At 41.2% G+C, this 26,896-nt stretch overlaps 1 protein-coding gene across 9 annotated transcripts; it reads left to right on the top strand.

The window, feature by feature from the left end:
• The first annotated feature begins 1,336 nt into the window (after positions 1-1,336).
• On the top strand, positions 1,337-26,813 carry LOC112254759 (ADP-ribosylation factor GTPase-activating protein 1). Of its 9 annotated transcripts, XM_024427575.1 has the most exons (14): positions 1,337-1,554; positions 1,857-1,927; positions 3,600-3,709; positions 3,976-4,147; positions 4,310-4,410; positions 15,115-15,201; positions 15,651-15,762; positions 17,720-17,776; positions 17,867-17,899; positions 19,218-19,247; positions 21,685-21,741; positions 22,175-22,234; positions 22,632-22,699; positions 22,801-26,813. In XM_024427575.1, the coding sequence occupies exons 2-14, from the start codon at positions 1,868-1,870 to the stop codon at positions 23,177-23,179; spliced, it is 1,326 nt and encodes a 441-aa protein (XP_024283343.1). In that variant the 5' UTR covers positions 1,337-1,554; positions 1,857-1,867; the 3' UTR covers positions 23,180-26,813. The 9 variants fall into 9 exon arrangements, with proteins under 9 accessions (XP_024283343.1, XP_024283345.1, XP_024283346.1 ...); XM_024427577.1 differs by lacking the exon at positions 22,175-22,234; XM_024427578.2 differs by lacking the exon at positions 22,175-22,234 and having other exon boundaries at positions 22,638-22,699.
• Positions 26,814-26,896: the final 83 nt, after the last annotated feature.

The raw sequence follows: 26,896 nt of genomic DNA on the forward strand, positions 1-26,896 counted from the left end.
ACGGTTCCGGTTCAGGAAAAAGATGGAGGAAGTGGATGCTGAGTTCGAATCAAGCAGCGCATCGAGCAAAGTTGGTGAAAACAAATGTTCTGAATGGACAACAGTAGTAGTGAAAACTGGAACAAAATGTCTAAATTTGGATACATGTATGAATGAAAATGAATCGCTTCTTGTTGGGATGCGTTTGTTGAGTCAGGATGCATATTTTGGAAACCCATTTGAGGTGTTGAAAATGGGGAAGTATGCACTGGGAAAAGTGGAGCCTGAGCCTCAGAGTGACCAGGAGTGGTCTTATTTTGATTAATTGTATTTCTGAAGAGCAGCAGGAGATTGCAGTGGGCCTAAAAATAATCAGAACAACATAAGTTTGTGATTTGAACTTCGGAGTAGAGCACCCGTCAAAGGAGTCATCTCTTGGGTGATGATGGATGTTCATGTTGAATACCTGAAGACAATTCCTGGTGTGGTTGGTGCCCTGCGTCTGACCCACTGGGTGAATGGAGAAAAAGAAGAAAGTCTGTCGGCCCTGTTGTTTTTTTGATAAAAAGCAAATACCTACGCATGTGAAGCTTGGTTATAAGATACACTGTAAGATACACTGTAAGAGCTTTTGTCCCCAAACCACTGCAGTGTAAGAATTGTAAAGGATTTGACCATGTTTCAAGTGTGTGCAGATGGACAGAGTATAATGAAGAAATGTGTGTAGGTAGGACAACGGTGTTGCAATTGTGGTGGGGATCATGACCCTGAGTACCTGGAGTGCCTTGCAAGGGTGAAGGAGATTGAGGTGGCAAAAGTCAGAGCGGTCAATTGAATCTCCTATGTGAAGGCGATTAAAAAATAATTGAGGAAACAAGTGATGCTAGTGAAGATATGGTAGTGGACGCACCACACCTGTTGTAAATGTTTACTGCCAGTCAAAATATACCCTGTGTGTTAAAAAGGTGGATTTTGTTGCATTCATTGCCACAGTTATAAACTGTACAGCACAAGTCTCAAAGAAATCTAAAAAACTGGACATTATTGTGGCTGCGACAGAAAAGGTTTGGGGATTTTATATCTGGGGTACTGGCGCCTGAAGACCCGACCTCCCAGGTTCCTCTTGAATCTGTGTAGGGATCAGATCTATTTTATTTTTTTAAAGAAAAGTTTTATTTATTTTTTGATAGTTTGGTAGTTATTTTTTGGTGTATTTTGTTCCATTTTGGGGAATCCTATTTCCATCCCACACGTTAGGTGGCGGGATGCTCATTAAAATCTGCGATCGCCAATATACGATTGAAGAAGAAGAAGAAGAAGAAGAAGAAGAAGAAGAAGAAGAAGAAGAGTTACGCTGTCCCATAATGCACTGCAATGCCAACGTAGGCACATCTGCCATTGCCTAGCTAGTTTTCAACATGGCCACCGGTGTTTGACATCAGCTAGCATTCGTAGCTCTTCTCAATGGATTTAATTTGAGCTGACACATATTGTCCATACATTTTAACTCCACATCTTTAGCAAAAAGTCATATCGAACTAAGCAAGCCAGACGCTCTCTACATTATCCGGCCTGGTAAGAGACTAGCAGTTGCTAACATCAGGCAGTTGGCTACCGGCGTTATCTAGACGGCTAGCTAGCTCCAGATACACAATATATCATACATAGACTATTGGATGCCATTCAGCTTGGTAGTTGCTGTCAGTTCGTATTTTCATTGTTTTCGAATAGTGTTGATTATTTAGCTAGATAGCTCGTTATGTCTGTCCAAGGCTGCCTAAATTAGCCGCTAGCTAGTGGTGCATTGATTGCTCGTTGATAAGAGGTAAATGGGACGTGATTTCTTCGTAAGATTGTTAATGATTCCTCTCTTTCAGTGTCAGTCAAAATGGCAAGTCCAAGGACTAGAAGAGTTTTGAAGGAAGTGAGAACTCAGGAGGAAAACAACGTGAGTAACTACTGTTGGATAGCTAACGACATTCGCTTGCTGTTTGAGCAGTATAGCCAAAGTGCCTTCAGAAAGTATTCAGACCCCTTGACTTTTTCCACATTTTGATATGTTAAAAGCCATATTCTAAAATTGATTGGATAAATTTAAAATCCTCAGCAATTTACACAATACCACATGGTGACAAAGCAGAGGTTTTTAGAATGTTTTGCTAATTTGTAATAAATAAAAAAACGTATTTACATTAGTATCCAGACCCTTTGCTATGAGACTGGAAATTGAGCTCAGGTGCATCCTGTTTCCATTGATCATCCTTGATGTTACTACAACTTGATTGGAGTCCACCTGTGGTAAATTCAATTGATTAGAAATGCACACGCCTGTCTATATAAGGCCTCACAGTTGACCGTGCCTGTCAGAGCAAAAACCAAGACATGAGGTCGAAGGAATTGACCGTAGAGTGTTGACAGGATTGTTGTCGAGGCGCAGATCTGGGGAATAGTACCAGCAGCATTGAAAATCCCCAAGAACACAGTGGTCTCCATCATTCCTAAATGGAAGAAGTTTGAAATCACCAAGAGTCTTCCTAGAGCTGGCCGCCCGGCCAAACTGAACAATTGGGGGAGAAGGGCCTTGGTCAGGGAGGTGACCAAGACCCATAGGTCACTTTGAATAAGTTCCAGAGTTCATCTGTGGCGATTGGAGAACCTTCCAGAAGGACAACAATCTCTGCTGCACTCCACCAATCAGGTCTTTATGGTAGTGGCCAGACAGAAGCCTCTCCTTAATAAAAGCCAAATGACAGCCTGCTTGGAATTTGCCTAAAGGCACCTAAAGGACTCTAACCATGGGGAAACAAGATTCTCGGGTCGGATGAAACCAAGATTTAACTATTTGGTCTGAATGCCAAGCATCACATCTGGAGGAAACCTGGCACCATCCCTACGGTGAAGCATGTTTGTGGCAGTATTGTGCTGTGGGGATGTTTTTCAGCGGCAGGGACTGGGAGACTATAGCTGAAAATAGAAGAATGGGAGAAACTCTCCAAATACAGGTGTGCCAAGCTTGTAGCGTCATACCCAAGAAGAATCGAGGCTGTAATCGCTGGAAGGTGCTTTAAAAAAGTACTGATTAAAGGGTCTGAATAATTATGTAAATGTGATACTTTTAAAAATAAAATTGCAAAGATTTATAAAAAAAAAACATTTTTGCTTTCTCATTATGGGGTGTTGTGTGTAGATGGATTACATTTTTTTTTTCATCAATCTTAGAATAAGGCTATAACGTAACAAAATGTGGAAAAAGTCAAGGGGTCTGAATACTTAGCAGATGCGCTGTGGATGAAGGTAGGACATTACTGATTGACTGACGCAATTTGAATTGAAATTATTTTGCATTTACCGTGACTATATTAAACATTAAGAACCCCCAGTCAACTGTTTTGACTGGGAAGCATGCTTCACGACTCACACTTTAGCCACGACTTGATTGCTCAGGGCCTAGGGTGAACTACCTAAGGTTTTATATGGACACTGGAGTTAAAACAGTAGTGAGGGCTGAACAATCTCTGCTGATATATTCAATGTGTTAACTGTCCAGTGTCCATATTCACTTTTTCAATGTCAACAATGACATCAAATGGTTAGACAACATTTCCCCCTCCTTTTTTCAGCTTTGCTTTGAGTGTGGGGGCTTCAACCCTCAGTGGGTTAGTGTTACCTATGGGATCTGGATTTGTCTGGAGTGTTCTGGCAAACACAGAGGCTTGGGAGTGCACCTTAGGTGAGTAACTTTAAAGTTCCAAAATGACAAATTTGATGATTGTGTTGGAATTTATGCTTGCCAGCAGAGGCATGTGCATGAATGTCAAAATCCTCTCTTATCCTAGATAAGTTATTGCTTTTAGCCATGCTCTTCTAAGAAAATGATTAGAAGTTATGTGCTTTGTTAACCCACCACAGCCAGAAGCCATCCACATTTCTTCTTTCCTGACTGTTAGTCAGTGTGTTTGGAAGTATTGAACCCCTGATGTGATCTCTATACTGTAGCTTTGTGCGCTCTGTTACCATGGACAAGTGGAAGGACATTGAGCTGGAGAAGATGAAGGCGGGAGGGAACGGAAAGTTCCGTATGTTTCTGGAACTCCAAGATGATTATGATGCCACTTGGACCATGCAGGACAAATATAACAGCAGAGCTGCTGCACTTTTCAGAGACAAGGTGAGGAAGTCTCACTCTCATGAGTCATAATTTAATGATCATGCTCAGCACAGTTGCTGGGGACACTCCAAATGTCCATCTATGGATTTCCAATGCTAATATCAGACAGGACATTGAATGGTCTCACTCACTGAATTCCATTCCTCTGTATTCCATTGACAGGTTGCAACCATTGCAGAAGGGAAGGAGTGGTCTATTGAAACTTCCTCTGCCAAGGACTGGACTCCACCTCAGCCCAAGACTGGACTTTCGTCGTCTCATCGGTAAGTAGGGCTGGGCAATATTTTTTATTTATTCAAATTCATGTTTTTGTGCGATATTCCAGATGCCTGTATTGGAAGATTCAAGGTTTTTTGTAATTCATTTTTGTCTGCTTGATGTCTTTTTTGGTTTTGTCTACTTCGCTCCTTCTTTGCTGTGTGCACTTTCTCATTTATGCCAGAGATCTGAATATAATGACAAGCTGTTCATGTCTCCACCCTAACAATGGGAGTCGTTGTCCCAAAGGCGGGAAGGTAGGCAACAAGCCTAAGTGCAAAATAAGCCCATAGAAATGTGTTGGACATATTTTTGTTGAGTGAAACCTCCAGGATATGGTCATGACAATCCTAGAAAAGTCATAGAATTTTAAAATGTTGTTTTCCAGGCCTGGAAAAGTTCAGAAATGATCATATCTGTAATGTTTTGGAAAAGTCCTGGAAATTCATTTAATTTTTGTTAATGTAATTTATTTAAGCACCGTTTTTAAATATTTGATCAATCAAATAAAAATCAACACAACAGTCAGGATCCGAATGTTTGTGTGCATTACCTGCATGTGTGCAACGAGTGGGCTGTTGCTTAAAGGCGTCCGCATGCTTCCCAGCCGAAACAATTTGGAAGGGTTTGTGCATACACACTGAACATAAACGCTACAATTTCAAAGATTCTACTGAGTTACAGTTCATGTAAGGAAATCGGACAATTGAAATACAATTATTAGGCCCTATTCTATGAATTTCACATGACTGGGAATACAGATATGCATCTGTTGGTCACAGATACCTAAAAAAAAAAATGTGGCGTGGATCAGATGTCACTATCTAGTGTAGAGGTCGACCGATTATGATTTTTCAACGCCAATACCGATTATTGGAGGACCAAAAAAGCCGATGCCAATTGAAAACTATGTTTTTATTTTATTTGTAATGACCGTTACAACAATACTGGATGAACACTTATTTTAACTTAATATAATACATCAATAAGGTCAATTTAGCCTCAAATAAATAATGAAACATGTTCAATTTGGTTTAAATAATGCAAAAACAAAGAAAGTAAAAGTGCAATATGTGCCATGTAAGAAAGCTAACGTTTAAGTTCCTTGCTCAGAACATATGGAAGCTGGTGGTTCCTTTTTAACATGAGTCTTCAATATTCCCAGGTAAGAAGTTGTAGTTATTATAGGAATTATAGGACTATTTCCCTCTCTACCATTTGTATTTCATTAACCTTTGTCTATTGGATGTTCTTATAGGCACTTTAGTATTGCCAGTGTAACAGTATAGCTTCCGTCCCTCTCCTCGCTCAAACCAGCAACACGACAACAGCCACCCTCGAAGCAGCAGAGCAAGGGGAACAACCACAGGCTCAGCGAGTGACGTTTAAAACGCTATTAGCGCGCGCTAACTCGCTAGCCATTTCACTTCGGTTACACCAGCCTAATCTCGGGAGTTGATAGACTTGAAGTCATAAACAGCGCAATGCTTGAGGCACAACGAAGAGCTGCTGACAAAACGCACGAAAGTGCTGTTTGAAATGAATGTTTACCCGCCTGCGTCTGCCTACCACTGCTCAGTCAGATAGATTAGATACTTGATGCTATATGCTCAGTCAGATTATATGCAACGTAGGACACGCTAGATAATATCTTGTAATATCATCAACCATGTGTAGTTAACTAGTGATTATGATTGATTGTTTTTATAAGATTGTTTTTAGAAGAAGTTTAATGCTAACTAGCAACTTACCTTGGCTTACTGCATTCGCGTAACAGGCAGTCTCCTTGTGGAGTGCAACGAGAGGCAGGTCGTTATTGCGTTGGACTAGTTAACTGTAAGGTTGCAAGATTGGATCTTCCGAGCTGACAAGGTGAAAATCTGTCGTTCTGCCCCTGAAATAGGCAGTTAACCCACCGTTCCTAGGCCGTCATTGAAAATAAGGATGTGTTCTTAACTGACTTGCCTAGTTAATTTAAGATTAAATAAAGGTGTACATTTTTTTCCCCCTCAAAATCGGTGTCTAAAAATACAGATTTCCAGTTGTTATCAACTTGAAATCGGCCCTAATTAATCGGCCATTCCGATTAATCGGTCGATCTCTAATCTAGTGTGACCACCATTTGCCTTGTGTAGCACGACACCTTCACATAGTTGATCATGCTGTTGATTGTGGAATGTTGTCTCACTCCTGTTCAATAGCTGTGTGAAGTTGCTGGATTTTGGCAGGAACTGAAACACGCTGTCGTACACGTCGATCCAGAGGATCCCAAACATACTCAATGGGTGACATGTCTGACGAGTATGCAGGCCATGGCAGAACTGGGACATTTTCAACTTTCAGGAATTGTGTATAGATACTTGCAACATGGGGCAGTGCATTATCATGCTGAAACATATCTATTGGACCCCAGGAAGATTAGCTGATGTTACGGCGTTAGCTAATGTGGATCCTAATAAAAATTAACAAACATGCGGTGGATGAAGGGCTCGACAATGTCCCTCAGGATCTCGTCACGTTATCTCTGCATTCAAATGGTCATCAATAAAATGCATTTGTGTTCATTGTCTGTAGCTTATACATAACCCCATCGCAAACATGGGGCACTGTATTCACAACGTTGACCTCAGCAAACCGCTCTCCCACACGACGCCATACACACTATCTACCCGGTACAATTGAAACTGTGATTCAACCGTGAAGAGCACACTTCTCCAGTGTGCCAGTGGCCATGGAAGGTGAGCATTTGCCCACTGAAGTCAGGTATGACGCCGATCTGGGTCAAGACCCTGGTGAGGACGACGAGCACATAGATGAGCTTCCCTTAGACCGTTTCTTACAGTTTGTGCAATAAATCTTTGGTTGTGCAAACCCAGTTTCATCAGGTTTCCGGGTGGCTCGTCTTAGACCATGCCGCAGAGGAAGTAGCCGGACGTGGAGGTCATGGTTGGTGTGTTTGTACGTGGTCTGCAGTTGTGAGGCTGGTTGGAATTACTGCCAAATTCTCTAAAATGACAGAGGCGGCTTATGGTAAAGAAATCAACATTACATTCTCTGGCAACAGCTCTGGTGGACTTTCCTACAGTCAGCATGCCAATTGTGTACTCCCTCAACATGAGACATCTGTGGCATTGTGTTGTGACCACTGCACCTTTTTTTTGTTGCCTATTGTCCCCAGCACAAGGGTCACCTGTGTAATGATCATGCTGTTCAATCAGCTTCTTGATATGCCACACATGCCAGGTGGATTGATTATCTTGGTAAAGGAGAAATGCTCACTAACAGGCATGTAAACAAATTTGTGCACAATTTGAGAGAAATACACTCTTTGCATATGGAATATTTTGAGGATCTTATTTCAGCTCATGAAACATGGGACCAACACATGTTGCATGTATATTTTTTCTCAGTATTTTATGACGTTTTGGACTTCGGTAAGGGGTTTTTTGGTTGTTCAGACAATGATTTGAGGCAAGTCTGTCGGTAGCCGACGTCTACGACCCTTCATAGATTGGTCAACAGTAATGATTATTTGTCATTCATTGAACTCGTTTTCATGAAAAAGAATGTAATTGTGAAATACTGCACCAAACATGTTAGTTAGTTGTAACGTTGAGCGGCTAAGATCTCCTTGGTAAAAACATCAATGTAATTACATTTCTTGCGTTCTCTTGGATTAATTGTGACTTTTGAAGTGTATACTGGCTACGGTGTCTCAAATGGACAAACTGTAGTCCTTTTTTTTAAGGGAGTATGTGAGTGCACTCATTCGGTACGCCTAGCCGAGTTTGGCTAAGGGCCAAGGATAGACATTCCAGTGCAGCAGTAGGTAGGCCTATAAAATATGATGAACAGACTAACTCCTGTTATTAATGAGGAGAACGCTACCTGCCCCAATGTATAGTGCCAACTATGAAGTTGAGCACGTGAAATAGATTCAGATGTGCACCGCACACAGCCTAGTTGCAGCAGAATATAATCTGCAGGCAGCAAGAGCGCACAGCTCTCAACTGGTTTTGACATGGAGCAGTTCACAGAAGAATGACTTCGGTAGTCGGTAGGATAGAAAAGACATTTCAATTTTATCTACCAGTAAATGCTAAGGCAATGGGTATGCAAACCAGGTACTGAAAGTTTAGACCGAAGTGTTGATTTAGTAGGTTATTTGTGATGTGCACTGTTTGCATCAGGGTCGTGGACATGGATGGGTCTGGGTAGATGGAGGCCCACCCATTTAAGGAGCCAGGCCCTGACAGTCAAGTGGTGTAAGTATTATTGTGGAGTTAGTCCATCAAATTTGACTGGTACATTGTTTGCTGCCTCTATTCAGGATGCACTGTTTCAATGACTATTCTGGACAAATGTAACTAAGGCTGGGAATGTCAATACAATCAAACTAGCAAGGGAAATGATCACAAGTCAGACATAACGTGGCTAATAGGCTAGCTTATCTATTTATGAAGTAAGCTCAAAACAGAGCCTAATGTTAGCTAGCTGCTAGGAGGATGTCATGCCATTGGAGTGGGTGAGTGACCAAATTTTTTTTCCCCCTCATTGTTATTCGGTGGTCATACACAGCTAGAGATGCAGGTATCATTTGGTTAGCAAGAACTTGAACTACTTATCCTGTTAGCATATCGCTTGCGTTTGCAAATTCACTCTGGCGATCTACTCCGATTTCAAAACTCTCTTCTGACTGTGCCAGAGCGCAGAACTTATGAATTTCCAAACAAGCAACACCTGCTGAATTTGACTGGTGTCAGTAAACATATTCCAAAAAGGTAATAGTCAAGAATGCTCTAGATCAGTGTTTCCTAACCCTGGTCCTCCAGTACACCCAACAGTACACATTTTCATTGTAGCCCTGGACATACACAGCTCTGTCAACTCATTAAGGGCTTGATGATTAGTTGAATCAAGTGTGCTTGCCCAGAGTTACAATAAAAATGTGAACTGTTGGGGGTACTCGAGGACCAAGGTTGGGGAAACATTGCTCTAGATAACATGTAAACAGCCTAACCAGCTCTGCTAAGGTGAATAAAATGGTCAGTCAGTGGTGTAAAAATACTTTAAAGTACTACTTAAGTAGCTTTTGGATGTCTTTACTATTTATATTTTTGGCTACTCTTCTGTCACTACATTCATAAAGAAAATAATGTTCTTTCTACTGCATACATTTTCCCTGACACCCAAAAGTACTCATTACATTTTGACAGGAAAATGGTCCAATTCACACTTGTCAAGAGAACATCCCTAGTAATCCTACTGCCTCTGCTCTGGCGGACTCACTAAACACACATGCTTCATTTGTATATGTCTGAGTGTGCCCCTGGCGATCCGTAAAAAAATAATTGTGCCATCTGTTTTTTTCTTATATAAGGAGGTTGAAATGATTTATACTTTTGATACTTAAGTATATTTTAAAACCAAATACTTTTACTCAAGTATTTTACTTGAATCATTTTCTATTAAGGTATCTTTTACTTTTACTCAAGTATGACAGTTGGGTACTTTTTTCACCACTGGTCAGAGTGAGGTGTTCTCATTTGTCTGGATGTAGCTAATTAGCCAACTTTAGCCAGTTAGCTTTGGGTGCTTGGTTGGGACAACCATGCATTTGTATTTATTGGGGATCCCCAAGGCAGCAGCTACTCATCCTGGGGTTCAAACACATTAAGGGACTTACATGAGTTTCAAAGAGTCAGAATATGAATGTCATCTGTTAAAGTTAATCAAATCAAAATCAAATGAAATTTATTTATATAGCCCTTCGTACATCAGCTGATATCTCAAAGGGCTGTACAGAAACCCAGCCTAAAACCCCAAACAGCAAGCAATGCAGGTGTAGACGGTGGCTAGGAAAAACTCCCTAGAAAGGCCGAAACCTAGAGAGGAACCAGGCTATGTGGGGTGGCCAGTCCTCTTCTGGCTGTGCCGGGTGGAGATTATAACAGAACATGGCCAAGATGTTCAAATGTTCATAAATGACCAGCATGGTCGTATAATAATAAGGCAGAACAGTTGAAACTGGAGCAGCAGCACGGTCAGATGGACTGGGGACAGCAAGGAGTCATCATGTCAGGTAGTCCTGGGGCATGGTCCTAGGGCTCAGGTCCTCCGAGAGAAAGAGGAGAGAATTAGAGAACGCACACTTAGATTCACACAGGACACCGAAAAGTACTCCAGATATAAAAAACTGACCCTAGCCCCCCCCCGACACACAAACTACTGCAGCATAAATACTGGAGGCTGAGACAGGAGGGGTCAGGAGACACTGTGGCCCCATCCGAGGACACCCCCGGACAGGGCCAAACAGGAAGGATATAACCCCACCCACTTTGCCAAAGCACAGCCCCCACACCACTAGGAGGGATATCTTCAACCACCAACTTACCATCCTGAGACAAGGCTGAGTATAACCCACAAAGATCTCTGCCATGGCACAAACCAAGGGGGGGCGCCAACCCAGACAGGATGACCACATCAGTGAATCAACCCACTCAGGTGACGCACCCCTTCCAGGGACGGCATGAGAGAGCCCCAGCAAGCCAGTGACTCGGCCCCTGTAATAGGGTTAGAGGCAGAGAATCCCAGTGGAAAGAGGGGAACCGGCTAGGCAGAGACAGCAGGTTCGTTGCTCCAGAGCCTTTCCGTTCACCTTCCCACTCCTGGGCCAGACTACACTCAATCATATGACCCACTGAAGGGATGAGTCTTCAGTAAAGACTTAAAGGTTGAGACCGAGTTTGCGTCTCTGACATGGGTAGGCAGACCGTTCCATAAAAATGGAGCTCTATAGGAGAAAGCCCTGCCTCCAGCTGTTTGCTTAGAAATTCTAGGGACAATTAGGAGGCCTGCGTCTTGTGACCGTAGCGTACGTGTAGGTATGTACGGCAGGACCAAATCAGAGAGATAGGTAGGAGCAAGCCCATGTAATGCTTTGTAGGTTAGCAGTAAAACCTTGAAATCAGCCCTTGCTTTGACAGGAAGCCAGTGTAGAGAGGCTAGCACTGGAGTAATATGATAAATTTTTTGGGTTCTAGTCAGGATTCTAGCAGCCGTATTTAGCACTAACTGAAGTTTATTTAGTGCTTTATCCGGGTAGTCGGAAAGTAGAGCATTGCAGTAGTCTAACCTAGAAGTGACAAAAGCATGGATTAAGTTTTCTGCATTTTTGGACAAAGTTTCTGATTTTTGCAATGTTACGTAGATGGAAAAAAGCTGTCCTTGAAATGGTCTTGTTATGTTCTTCAAAAGAGAGATCAGGGTCCAGAGTAACGCCGAGGTCCTTTACAGTTTTATTTGAGACGACTGTACAACCATTAAGATTAATTGTCAGATTCAACAGAAGATCTCTTTGTTTCTTGGGACCTAGAACAAGCATCTCTGTTTTGTCTGAGTTTAAAAGTAGAAAGTTTGCAGCCATCCACTTATGTCTGAAACACATGCTTCTAGCAAGGGCAATTTTGGGGCTTCCCCATGTTTCATTGAAATGTACAGCTGTGTGTCATCCGCATAGCAGTGAAAGTTAACATGTTTTCGAATAACATCCCCAAGAGGTAAAATATATAGTGAAAACAATAGTGGTCCTAAAACAGAACCTTGAACACCGAAATTTACAGTTGACTTGTCAGAGGACAAACCATTCAGAGACAAACTGATATCTTTCCGACAGAAGATCTAAACCAGGCCAGAACTTGTCCGTGTAGACCAATTTGGGTTTCCAATCTCTCCAAAAGAATGTGGTAATCGATGGTATCAAAAGCAGCACTAAGGTCTAGGAGCACGAGGACAGATGCAGAGCCTCGGCCCGATGCCATTAAAATGTAATTTACCACCTTCACAAGTGCCGTCTCAGTGCTATGATGGGGTCTAAAACCAGACTGAAGCATTTCGTATCCATTGTTTGTCTTCAGGAAGCTAGTTAGTTGCTGCGCAACAGCCTTTTCTAAAATTTTTGCGAGGAATGGAAGAGTCGTAATAGGCCAATAGTTATATTTTCTGGGTCAAGGTTTGGGTTTTTCAAGAGAGGCTTTATTACTGCCACTTTTAGTGAGTTTGGTACACATCCGATGGATAGAGCCGTTTATTATGTTCAACATAGGGCCAAGCACAGGAAGCAGCTCTTTCAGTAGTTTAGTTGGAATAGGGTCCAGTATGCAGCTTGAAGGTTTAGAGGCCATGATTATTTTCATCATTGTGTCAAGAGATATAGTACTAAAACACTTGAGCGTCTCTCTTGATCCTAGGTCCTGGGAGAGTTGTGCAGACTCAGGACAACTGAGCTTTGAAGGAAGACGCAGATTTAAAGAGGAGTCCGTAATTTGCTTTCTAATAATCAATCTTTTCCTCAAAGAAGTTCACGAATTTATCACTGCTAAAGTGAAAGTCATCCTCTCTTGGGGAATGCTGCTTAATGACTTCATGAACCTTGTTTCTTAAGCAACGTATGTGTACATGGGCTATTTGTAGGCCTTTCCTGGGTTGCTTGATTGTTTTTAATGCTTTACTGGGAAGTAGCTTATCAGAAGTAGACTTGCTCATGTTATTTATATTGGAGCTGATGGTAAGCTGCACACAGTGGACTTACTCGGGCAGACTGCCTCAGTGTTGACAGTGTAACTCTGGTTCATAGGCACATGATTACTGTGGACAGCCGACACGGTGGCGACACTTCCACCAGAAAGGCATCTGGCTACTGGGGTAAAAAAAAAAGTAGGCGGGCGTTGATTTTCCCCAGTAGCTAGTGTAGGTTCGCTACTTGTTTGCTAAGAGTAGCCACTTCACCCCTTTAGGCCTCTGCAAGCTACATTGAAAGTCCAGGTGGTCCACATTGTCGCGGAATAAAGCAAAGTAAACTCAGCTCCTGCAGCGTTAATCGTTCAGTAGGGGCTTCTGTTTGAGACTGCCGAGCTATCTGGGTTTCCGTGTCTCTACACATGGAATCTGGCAGGATCCCGGGACGGTAGCTTTCACAGCAACTGAGTCCAAGAGTTAGAGATTCTGCTAATGCTTTCCTTTGTTCATGCTTCCCACTTTGTCAGAGCTCTGCGTGTCATGTCTTGTCTGTGGCATTGGCAGGCAAGCTACAGAAGGACAAGGCGACAATTCCCCATTTATCAGTCAAATTGACGGGCAACTAGCTGAATAAGTTTGAGGGTTTATCTAGTTTTCTGTCGTTAGATTTTAGCTCATCTTGCTCTGGCTAGCATTAGTTGTTGATCTTGTTGATGTACATAACTGATGGATAGAGAGCCTACCATTTTTCATAGTGGTTTGATCAACTGGACTTACATTTGGAAACTTTACAGAGGACTCCCATGGTGTGAACTTATTTGCAGAAATCCATTCTGGTGGCTTTTGGCGACTGTTGTAATGATCTAAAGTCACGGTGTTGCAACTGCCTGTAAACACACGTTCCAGTTCAAAGTGAATGATGGCAAGACCCTGTGGCAAATGGCTTGTTTGTATATAGGTTCTACTGTAGCTCTGATTGGCTATAGCACACCGGTCTGTGTAGACTCCGGTCCTGGACAAGACAATGTTTTTATTCGGTTTTATTTACTCCAGTGTCTAATTGTCCAAACGCACAGCTGCTTTCTCACTATATTACTTAACAAATGCCTTAATATACGTAATTCCCAAACATTCGATGAATTTATGAATGTGAAAATTACGAATATGAATATGTGAAAATTAAATCTAAGTGGTTTTTGTCAATGTTTAAATAAGTGATTCTTCCTGGCAATGTATATGAACAGATTTGAATAAGATTTCATGTTGCTAAAAGGTTTGGTCCAACAGAATGGGTCATATGGACACCAATACACTGAGACATTATTTTACTGTAACAGAAGTTATCCTTTCTACCATTTTTTTAAAGGTCTCAACTACTCAAATTGCATGCAAATAAGATGCTATTTAAACAGGAGTATTAATGAACATTTATTCTGAAAAATGTATGTGCAGTTTGTCAAGCGCGTTATAAATGTGGAATAAGCATACGTTTTATATAAGGAATCGGAAACTCTAAAGTAGGCCACTTGATTTCAACATCTGAACAAAGTGGACAGACTAGCATGTTGTTCAAACCATTGGAGGTGAACAGAAGTGTGTTCATAACTGTTCTGCGTTGTTAGCAAGCAAATAGATCCAAGTTGACTATACTTGAAACATAAAGAATAGCTGCCACTCACGAGCATGCCAGTTTGCCCTTGAGAGATTGTTTGAGACCTGCGTTAATTTTCTCTAGTTAGTGCTACAAGGGTCATTATTAGTGAATGTCCATTATGTATGGGTCTGGTTACATTAGAACATTTTTTCCCTGACATTTTCATAGACTTGAAAGCCAGATCTGTGATTATTGCAAGAAAAGCAGGTTAAACTTTTTTTATAAAATTATACAATTATTAGTGGGGCTTATTTAGCCTAATTTCATGTGACCTGAATTCATGAGATTATTGCTGGTTGTTTGAAATGCAGTGTATTTGACCTTATTAATTGTACAACAAAGCTTATTAAGATAACATTTTTTTTAAATCACTATATATTGTGAATTGCCCATAAGTTAGGGCTGGGCGATATGACCTAAAAAATCTGTGAAAATAGTGTTATTTAGCTAAAGTATTCGACTACTTGAATATTTCCAAAGTACTGATGTCCAATGTTATCTAGTCTCATAATATTCTGTCATCTGTTTTCCAATGTAGCTCAGGGGGCCTGGGGCAGAACTCGGGCAAACCTTCAGACAAGGCCTTTGAGGACTGGTTGAGTGACGATGTGAACTCTTATCAGAGGTGAGACCATTGTATCAATGACACTCCTCTCTGAGGCAGCTGCACAGCTTTTCTCTTATAGTACACAAAGCACATTGTCACAATTCGAAAGATGCCACAGAACATTTTTGTTTTGTTTAAAGATCACTTTAATCTGCTTTTCTCTTATGTAATGTATTCTTAACCTTAATTATAAAACTTAACAACTTTTAGGACTTAATCTGTGAATGCTCACCCAAAATGTAGCACAGGGTCTTATAACAAAAGATGCCACAGAATACAACATATTGAACATTTTGCTTATAGCTCAATTTCATCCATATTGTTTTCTTTCCTGCTGGGGCCACCCATATGTGTATGCATGATTGTAAGTTGCTTTCCATAAAACCATTGGCTAAATGGCATATTATATATGTTTTTGGTCACCCTATGAGGACTTGTCATTTATGCAAATTTACAATTTCCTCTAGTGGTGGCAGTTATAGTGGGAATCAGGAAAACCGCTATGTTGGCTTTGGGAATACGCCGACTCCAGAGAAGGAGGATGATGTCCTGAACAACGCGCTCTCTTCCATTTATTCGGTACGGCAGTAATACGGCACAGCATTTAGAAATCTGCATAGCTCTGCAGTAGATGGGTCTCTCTGTGTGTGTACAGTTGAAGTCGAAGTTTACATACACTTAGTTTGGAGTAATTAAAACTTGTTTTTCAACCAAATTTCTTGTTAACTAACTATAGTTTTGGCAAGTCGGTTAGGACGTCCACTTTGTGCATAACACAAGTCATTTTTCCAACAATTGTTTACAGACCGATACTTCACTTTATAATTCATTATATCACAATTTCAGTGGGTCAGAAGTTTACATACACCAAGTTGACTGTGCCTTTAAACAGCTTGGAAAATTCCTGAAAATGATGTCATGGCTTCAGAAGCTTCTGATATGTAAATTAGCCTAATTTGAGTCAATTGGAGGTGTACCTGTTGATGTATTTCAAGGCCTACCTTCAAACTCTGTGCCTCTTTGCTTGACATCATGGGAAAATCAAAAGAAATTAGCCAAGACCTCAGAAATAATGCAGACCTCCACAAGTCTGGTTCATCCTTGGGAGCAATTTCCAAATGTCTGAAGGTACCACGTTCATCTGTACAAACAATAGTATGCAAGTATAAACACCACAGGACCACGCAGCCGTCATACCGCTCAGGAAGGAGACGTTTTCTGTCTCCTAGAGATGAGCGTACTTTGGTGCGAAAAGTGCAACTCAATCCCAGAGCAACAGCAAATGACCCTGTGAAGATGCTGTAGGAAACGCGTATAAAAGTATCTATATCCACAGTAAAACGAGTCCTATATCGACATAACCTGAATGGTCGCAGGAAGAAGCCACTGCTCCAAAATTGCCATAAAAAAGCCAGACTACGGTTTGCAGCTGCACATGGGGTCAAAGATGGTACTTTTTGGAGAAATGTCCTCTGGTCTGATGAAACAAAAACAGAACTGTTTGGCCATAATGACCATCGTTATGTTTGGAGGAAAAAGGGGGATGCTTGCATGATGAAAACCATCTGAACCATGAAGCACGGGGGTAACGCATCATGTTGTGGGGGTGCTTTACTGCAGGAGTGACTGGTGCACTTCACTAAATAGATGACATCCTGAGGAAGGAAAATGATGTGGATATATTATATCAACTTCTCAAGACATCTGTCAGGAAGTTAAAGCTTGGTTGCAAATGGGTCTTCCAAATGGACAATGACCCCAAGCATACTTCCAAAGTTGTGGCAAAATGGCTTAAGGACAACAAATTCAAGGTATTGGAGTGGCCATCACAAAGCCCTGACCTCAATCCTATAGAACATTTGTGGGCAGAACTGAAAAAGCGTGTGCGAGCATAGAGGCCTACAAACCTGACTCCGTTACACCAGCTCTGTCAGGAGACATGGGCCCAAATTCACCCAACTTATTGTGGGAAGCTTGTGGAAGGCTACGTGACACGTTTGACCCAAGTTAAACAATTTAAAGGTAATGCTACCAAATACCAATGTAAACTTCTGACCCACTGAGAATGTGATGAAAGAAATAAAAGCTGAAATAAATAATTCTCTACTGTTCTGACATTTCACATTCTTAAAATAAAGTGGTGATCCTAACTGACCTAAGACAGGGAATTTGTACTAGGATTAAATGTCAGGAATTGTGAAACTGAGTTTAAATGTATTTGGCTAAGGTGTATGTAAACTTCCAACTTCAACTGTATGTGTGTGTGTGGCGCTTTTAAGACAACTGGGAACTCTGGCCCCCCAAATGTCAAATCATGGTGTGTCTGATCTTCAGGTCAGAAAGTCAGAGCTCTAGGAAGATGCCCTGAGTTTCTGAGTTGGATAAGTGTTCAAAAAGTTTTTTTTTCCAGTTGGAGCTCCCCCCCCCAGTTGTCTTGAACGCACTGAAGTCTTAGATTTCAGAGTTCCCAGTTTTGAAGCTGTAATAGTACCATTTGGGAGGTATGATGACTCGTATGACATGTTTTGTTGTATAGGGCTGGAGCAATTTCACCATCGGAGCTAGCAAAATTGCTGCAGTTGCCAAGGATAATGTAAGTATCTTTACGGAAAGTTGTTATCCTGTCACAGAACTTCATTTTATTGTTTATTAATTGCGTTATCACATCTTTTCACTGAAACAGACTGCAAAACTTGCAACTTCAGCAACGCTAAAGGTATGAATTCCTTTTGTTTAAACCGTTATTAGTAACTGATGAGTTTTGTCTTTAGTTACTACCAGGGTTTTTTCTGCATAGTGTTTTTTTTGGGGCTCCATATTTTATTTTTTCCTCAATTTTCATTTAGCCTCATTTTAAAATTGCAGGAAAGGATATTTAAACCAGCAAAACTTTCTCCCTGGCCACGAGGACCTAAAGTTTTCAGTTGGCAACTATGCCCATTGCCCCTGCCACGCCTACCACCTAAGCCATTTTTAGCCCAAAAAAAAGCCCTGACTGTGAAGATAACGTTATGAATGTTTTTACTGGCATAATTTTGCAACTTACTGTACATGAGCTCTAAAAACTTGTATTTAGATGAGACTATTTACATGGATGTGTAAACTTTTTTTCACCCCAATTTTTGGTATCCAATTGTCCTGTCGCCCAGAGCCGTGCATCCCCCGAAACAACCCAGCCAAGCCGTACTGCTTCTTGACACAATGCCCACTTAACCCGGAAGCCAGCCGAACCAATGTGTCGGAGGAAACACCGCGTTCACTGCGCCCAGCCCGCCACAGGAGTCGCTAGTGTGCGATTGGACAAGAAGATCGCTGCCAGCCAAACCCTCTAACCCGGATGTCACTGGGCCAATTGTGCACCGCCCCTTGGATCTCCTGGTCATGGTCGGCTGCCACAGAGCCTGGACTAAAACCAGGATCTCTAGTGGCACAGCTAGCACTGCGATGCATTCCATTAGACCACTACTCCACTCGGGAGCTCAAACAAACTATTTTAACCTTACAAGTCTAAGATGCCATTTAACAATTTTGATGAAGACATGATTGTATGAATCCCCTTTTGTTGAATAAGGAAACCATTCATATGCTCATTCTCTCTCATGGCTCAAGTAATAACTAACATGATGCTCTGCTAAAGAGAGACAGTTCTAGCCCCCCTCTCTAAGGAAATACCAAGCTATGATGATTGATTTGAGTGATAAGACATTTTCATTTATCATAATTCAACCAAAGCGATATATTGGTTGAGGCTCAGTCTCCTAATTCCATGTGATGTAGCCACTGAAAAATATATTCTAGAACTTAATTGTTTCTATGGATGCCCTTAATGCATGTTATTCCCTCTGCAGCAGAAACTGCAATGTAAATGTTTAGCCTTCAGAGCTCATGGAACACAGATTTTTTTTTCCCCCCCACACGTTTCCCTTGTATTTTTGCTCATAAATTAACTGGACAGAAATAACTGACCTTAATCTGTGAATTTACCATGTTGGAACTGTTTGACACTTTTTTAACCTCGCTTTCTCGGAACATAGTTAAGGGGCTATAAGCCGCCCCCAGAGCCGGTAAAACCAATAACAAATGCATGCTCTTTGTCCGTATGATACCTGCATATCTCATTTACTTACTGTTTTTATGAATGCATTCATTCCCAACCACCCAGAGCTTGTTGGCTGGTCATCAGTGTCCTGTCTGGTATTCTATGTAAACATTTCTAAACCCACTCCTGTGAAATGGTGGATGCATACAGGTAGCCAAACCTGTACTGTTACTGTAAGCTTTGCTTGGCTGCAGACTAACATTGTCCGGTCCACTTTAAAAAAAAAGTTATTTTAATTTTTAAAGATGATGGATAATCTTACTGTCAAAGGTTGTAGTGTTAAATGTATTTATGAAGTTCTTGGTCACTAACATTGGTGGCTCATAAAACCAAATGGTTTAGAACCTGTTCTAGGAGTCTCAACATTCCTGTCATTTACAAAGAAAGACATGATATCATCGTTATAAACAAAAAGCATTTTATTTGTCACGTGCCGAATACAAGTGTAGACTACCGTGAAATGCTTCCATAAGCAGAATAAAGTACACAAGAACTAAGCTATACACAAGGAGTACCAGATTAATGTGCAGGGCTACGAAGTACAGTGGGGCAAAAATAGTATTTGGTCAGCCACCAATTGTACAAGTTCTCCCACTTAAAACGATGAGGCCTGTAATTTATCATAGGTACACTTCAACTATGATGGACGAAATGAGAAAAAAAATCCAGAAAATCACATTGTAGGACTTTTTAATGAATTTATTTGCAAAATATGGTGGAAAATAAGTATTTGGTCAATAACAAAAGTTTATCTCAATACTTTTTTATATACCCTTTGTTGGCAATGACAGAGGTCAAACGTTTTCTGTAAGTCTTCACAAGGTTTTCACACACTGTTGCTGGTATTTTGGCCCATTCCTCCATGCAGATCTCCTCTAGAGCAGTGATGTTTTGGGGCTGTTGCTGGGCAACACGGACTTTCAACTCCCTCCAAAGATTTTCTATGGGGTTGCGATCTGGAGACTGGCTAGGCCACTCTAGGACCTTGAAATGCTTCTTACGAAGCCACTCCTTCGTTGCCCGGGCGGTGTGTTTGGGATCATTGTCATGCTGAAAGACCCAGCCACGTTTCATCTTCAATGCCCTTGCTGATGGAAGGAGGTTTTCACTCAATCTCACGATACATGGCCCCATTCATTCTTTCCTTTACACGGATCAGTCGTCCTGGTCCCTTTGCAGAAAAACTGCCCCAAAGCCCACCCCCATGCTTCACAGTAGGTATGGTGTTCTTTGGATGCAACTCAGCATTCTTTGTCCTCCAAACATGACAAGTTGAGTTTTTACCAAAAAGTTATATTTTGGTTTCACCTGACCATATGACATTCTCCCAATCTTCTTCTGGATCATCCAAATGCTCTCTAGCAAACTTCAGACGGGCCTGGACATGTACTGGCTTAAGCAGGGGGACACGTCTGGTACTGCAGGATTTGAGTCCCTGGCGGCGTAGTGTGTTACTGATGGTAGGCTTTGTTACTTTGGTCCCAGCTCTCTGCAGGTCATTCACTAGGTCCCCCCCGTGTGGTTCTGGGATTTTTGCTCACCGTTCTTGTGATCATTTTGACCCCACGGGGTGAAATCTTGCGCGGAGCCCCAGATCGAGGGAGATTATCAGTGGTCTTGTATGTCTTCCATTTCCTAATAATTGCTCCCACAGTTGATTTCTTCAAACCAAGCTGCTTACCTATTGCAGATTCAGCCTTCCCAGCCTGGTGCAGGTCTACAATTTTGTTTCTGGTGTCCTTTGACAGCTCTTTGGTCTTGGCCATAGTGGAGTTTGGAGTGTGACTGTTTGATGTTGTGGACAGGTGTCTTTTATACTGATAACAAGTTCAAACAGGTGCCATTAATACAGGTAATGAGTGGAGGACAGAGGAGCCTCTTAAAGAAGTTACAGGTCTGTGAGAGCCAGAAATCTTGCTTGTTTGTAGGTGACCAAATACTTATTTTCCACCATAATTTGCAAATATATCCATTAAGAATCCTACAATGTGATTTTCTGGATTTTTCTCCCCCTCATTTTGTCTGTCATAGTTGAAGTGTACCTATGATGAAAATTACAGGCCTCATCTTTTTAAGTGGGAGAACTTGCACAATTGGTGGCTGACTAAATACTTTTTTTGCCCCACTGTAGATATGTACATGAAGGCAGGGTAAAGTGACCATTACTTTCGTACTCACCAACCATGGGGTTATCCATCCATGCATGACAGTTCCATTGCTCAGTACCCTTTGATGGTCAGCTATCCGTCCGCTGTGCTGACTGCTCATTTAACATCCTAGTCAATGGCATGACAGTTCCCCCGCCTGCCTCAGCTGCCTACTACTCAAACTCAGTGTCTTGTGTTGGCGTGAATGTCGATTGTTCGTTTGATTCACACATTTTCTCCCTCACTCCCAACTAGGCCACAGAGTTAGGACAGACATTAAATGAGAATGTTATCAAACCTACCCACGAAAAGGTAACATTGTGTTTGAAGTTAATGTTAATGTGGTGGTGGGTCCCTCTAGGCTTATATGCTTAATTGAACCAGCTTTAAATTTGAATGTGCATTGTGTCCTTCGGAATGTCTGCTGTGGTGACTGACTAGATAGGGTGCATGTGTAATAGCTAATTGCTTGATGTAGAAACATTCCACATAGCTGCTTAAAATGGGTGTTGACTGAGACTGAAATCACCTGCTCTCTCCTTATAAGTAGGCTAATCACCACATTTATTAATGTTCTCTCAGTAAAATATTGAAGCCTAACCACTGCTCACAGTAAAATATGTACTGCTCTCAATAAGAAATATTGCCTGAGCTAGCTTAAGTGGGTGATGTCTTTATTTACACCCCCACCTCTTGATGCTGTGAGTTGTCTCCATTTCAATTAACGGTGATTTGGCTTGTCCAGGTAAAAGATGGCAAGTTGCTAGATGAAATGTCCGTCAGCATTGCTGGGCTGGCATCCAAGGTAGGAGAAGGCAGACCTCTGCCACACTGCAAACCGACAACCAGTCTCCTGAGCAAGGGTCATGGGAAGCTAGGCATTCATTAGAAATTTTCCCAAGTTTAGAATGACTAAATATTCAGGTGCTGTCACCCCCATTGCGTATCCTGAAAAGGAGACTGGTTTGGGTGTGTTGATGTATATTTTGAAGATAATTCAATTTTATCTCCCATTTCTCTTGCTGCCATTGTTATTCTGGTGGTGAGTATGTAGATTTGAACTGGACCCGTATTATATATGAAGTAAAGGACAATGCGATGAATACAGAAGTCAATGATTTGATTTCATTAGTTAACTTTTTATTAAAGTAATTTCATATCTAGTGATGTTTTTTGGAGTTTGACGTGTGCCCTCTTCTCAGGTCCAGGGCGCTGGTGCAAAAGGCTGGAAAGACATGAGCGACTTCTTTGCTGGAAAGCCAGAGGACGGGTAACGTCAAATATTAAAATGGACTTTGGCTTGGAGATGTGACATACCATCTATGTTCTTAGTTAGGTGGGTGGCTTTATTTGATTAACCCTCTCCCACAGGTCAGAAGGAGAGAGCTACCAGAACATGGACGCCACTGAGGGTTACCAGGGCAACTCCTCAGGCCCAGAACCAGGCCAGGCCCCTGCGCAGGACTTCTGGGAGACCTTTGGGAGCACCAGCTCCTCCAAGCCCAAGAAGTCTCCAAGCAGCGACAGTTGGATCAACGTCGACAACTCTGCCACAGAGAAGAAGAGCTCTGACAGCTGGGACAACTGGGGCTCGGAGGTAGCAACCAACAACAAACACAGCACTGGAGACAGCTGGGAGGCCTGGGACAACAACTGGGACAACAGTGGCCGAGAGACCAAAGGCAAGAAGAGCCCCGCTGCTGCCCCTGACAAACCTGCTGAGGAAACCTGGGACAATGCAGACTGGTAGAGGCCTCTCACTCCCTCTCCTCACCTGCACTATTTCTCTCTTTTTCTCTATCCCTCCTTGCCTTTTTTCCTTCACCGCCTTCTTTCCTTTTTTCTGGCACTTTTACAGTTGCACAGTCCTGTCTCTAACCTGGGCTGCGCTCAATGCCAGTTTTGTGTTATTCCTCAATAAGAATTAATTGAAAGTAAATTGAGCTCCATGCATATGGAGTATACCTGAATATTCACAAACTTTAAAGCAGTCTAGTGTTTTATTTTTGCTGGATGTGTGTAAATAGTGACCTTTTAATTGCAGGAGTTCAAAAATCAAAGTGAGAGCAGGGGAATAATCATATGTAATATTTAAAGTTGTTTCCATATTAGAAGGCACGGTGCAATCTTGGTTTTATGACTATAGCAGGGCTATTCAACAATATTCTTACAAGGGCCAGATGTAAAGAAATAAAGGTTAATTGCAGGGGGGCTGGATATTTCCCATGCGATTATTCTAAGGAGACACCAATAGACACTTGTCCAATTTAAATGTTGCCAAAAGTAATTAGAAAAGTGGAGGGTGCCCAACCAAAGTGAGTAGAGGTGCAACCACTTTTTCTTTATATAATTGATAAAGAAAATGTACAATGCTTGCTCACCGTTTATTTAAACCACTATTAAAAGCTTCTTAAAAGTAATTAGGCCATTAGAAAATCATCAAACTAAGCATTTCAATAAAAACCATTAAAAAAATAAAGTTAATGCCAAGTATTCTTTGAATTAATTTCCCTCAGTCATTAGGTGAATGTTTTTGTCAATCTTTTCTAACGAGTCCCTGTGAGCGTCAGCGAGGGAAACAGAAGTCATGTACGTGTTCGTACCTTTCAGGAATGGGGTCATAATATTTTGTAGCTTAAACCGTTCAAACACGAGACATTCATATGAACAAAAAATTAACATGCCACCTAGGTGCTAAAAATTCCCAAAACTACACTTTAGACAACCACAATGCTGCTTGTCATTTTGGCTGGGATTTTTTTGCAGATCTTTTATAATTGATCAAAGGGCCAGTCTAATTTAATAAATGGGCCGGATCTGGCCGGCGGGCCACCAGTTTGAATAGCCCTGCTCTATATTCAGGCGTTCAAGTCATTCTAACTAAAGATGGCAGCAGTCACCTACTGAACCAGAGTGTCTAGAGTGAGAGGAGCTCACTGGTTGGCCCATGAGAAACGGGGATTTCCACTTTGTTGCCACATGATGCATAATGAAGTTGACAAGGAACTTGACTGTTTGTCATGTAAAGCCAGCATCCCTGGATTGCACCCCAACAATGCTGTCGGTGTTGACTAATACTGAGACAAAACGTTCTGTTGTGTCAATTTATGACTGCAACTAACCTTGGTAGGATGTAGTTGCTGGTAAATGTAGTTGCTGGATTCATATGATGCAAGTACATTATTTGAACAATATTTTTTTATCTTATACATTCTCAGCCCTCTTTTCATTGAAACCCTAAGAGAAGACTGAGTCAGTACTACTTGGTTATTTTGATGAACGGGTGATGAAGTACATTTTGGTATATAGGCCATCATAAATAAAAATGTGTTTTTAACTGACTTGCCTAGTTAAGTAAAGGTTAAATAAAGAAAAATCTATACAACCCTGTCTAAAGAGGTTGATAGTATAAAAGTACTATTCCACCACCCAATCGGTGGTTGTTGATTGTATTAATCTCATCCGCTAACTGTAATATGAATGATCATGTGTTCATTTTATGTACAGTATGTTAATCTAACATGATTGTGTGTTGAACTGGGCACATTTGTTTTTGGGGTAACTTATGCTTAATTGCATGTATGTAATACTGCCGAACCTGTGGGACCACCACAGCAACCTTCTGTGACCTCTGAACTTCATTGACCCGTAGTGGGATCTAGTCTGTGTCTGTCCTCTTAACACTAAAAGTCACAACTTTCTTAGTGTGCTGAGCTTTTCAGTCTGTGGTAAGTGTTGCATCTGAATTTGTTGATCTCCAAGTATGCACGTTTATGAACTCAAATGTTGAATCAAACGACGGTCAAAGAACACATCTCAGGCCATTCATGTAATCTTTAAAGGAAAGTTTGATATAAAATTCAGATTTGTGCAGTGAATTTCTGACAAGTTCACTTCTCAAGGAGTGATGTTGAATACTGCTGATTTGAAAGCAAGCTATTTGCTGGACTTCTAAAATGAGCCACATGTTTTACATAGACGTGCAGAATAAGGTGGTTCCAGAGATTCACTCCAAAATCAGCCATGTAGGCTTGGCTAGGCCTAATCATGGCCTTGTTCGAGTTATGCATGTTTTGAGTGACTTTACCAAGGTCACTTTTAACAGATTAATTAAAGTTGTTTGCAGTCTCCCATTGTAAGGATAAGGAGGTGGAACCCTCAATTTCACCCCTGTATGAGTGAGGTGTTGCTTAGATAATTATTCTACTCCTGAGAAAGATGACGAGGCTACTATTTCTTAGTTGCACCAGATTGTTGGCATTTCCTTCCCCTGGCTGTTTTTTTTTTGGTGGAACCACAGTTTATGGGCTGATATGGCATGCTTCTGCTAAAAGGGCAACAAAGACCATCTGTTAAGAGTTGCATGTTTTCTGAACAAAAAAAATCATAATGACTGGAGATGTAAACTAGGATAACTGTGCAATGTTTGTGTAGTAGTGCATCTTCTGTAATAGTGCTCCATCTCCCCTGCCCTCTATTTTAATGGTACCAGCCTTAAAGAGCTGACCTCAGTCTATTGATAAACCATTGTCAGTTTGGTTTGAAGAGTGTGTGTGTGTTCTCCCTTATTAGCTGGACAGCATGTGTGATAAAATATTAAAGTAAAACGAGGTGCTGCTGTTTAGTTTGCATCCATATTTCTTATGCTTTGTTGATTTTTTTTTCTTCCTTGTACTGTAAGTTTTATGAAGACTTAACATTTTCAGTTAAAATGATCAGTCTAGTGGAACAAGCCTGAAGGTGAACGTAGTGATCATGCTAGTTCCACCAGGGAAAATCACATCTTATACAGTCCCAAAATGTTTTTGTTTTTTTATCAATGAATTCCAGTGCTTTAAAGGATGTTTAATGTTATATCCTATTTATAGATCTACAAAATCTCACAACATGTGGTATGTGTGAAATATAGGCCTAAAAGAACTAATCACAAAAGTACTATGTGCTCTTTGTCTTCATGTTTTGATTGTCACATTGGAGATTGCAACCCACAATATTTTGTAGATATCATTGTTCAGTCAAATTGCTATTTTTCGATATTGTAAATTAAATGGTTATTGCATCCTAATGTAACTACGGTTTGAAGAAACAAATAGTTGAGGATTATTTTTTAAAACATAATTGGTATTTCTAAGTGCATTGGGCGTCAGAGTTTTCTTTGAGTTCCACTAATTTATCTGTCTATACACGCGTTCTATAATGGTGGTTGATTGAAGATCATTTCCTCCAGTGCCCTTAACCCTAATGTAAACCATAAGATTACGGTAGGCTTGACCCTTATAGTACTGTACTCCATAAATACTCTATAAATATAACAGTTCCGGTTGTGGGTGTATTTCTGTGCACCACCTGTTGTCTGTATGCTAAATAAAAACGTATTACATGTATGTTTTTTACTTTTTTTTCACGGTGGATATCTTTTTAGAAGATGGTGTCATGAGGTCACTTGAATCACATTACGAGTTATATT

Source organism: Oncorhynchus tshawytscha, linkage group LG07 (genome assembly GCF_018296145.1).
Source record: "Oncorhynchus tshawytscha isolate Ot180627B linkage group LG07, Otsh_v2.0, whole genome shotgun sequence".
Classification (NCBI taxonomy): Eukaryota; Metazoa; Chordata; class Actinopteri; order Salmoniformes; family Salmonidae; genus Oncorhynchus; species Oncorhynchus tshawytscha.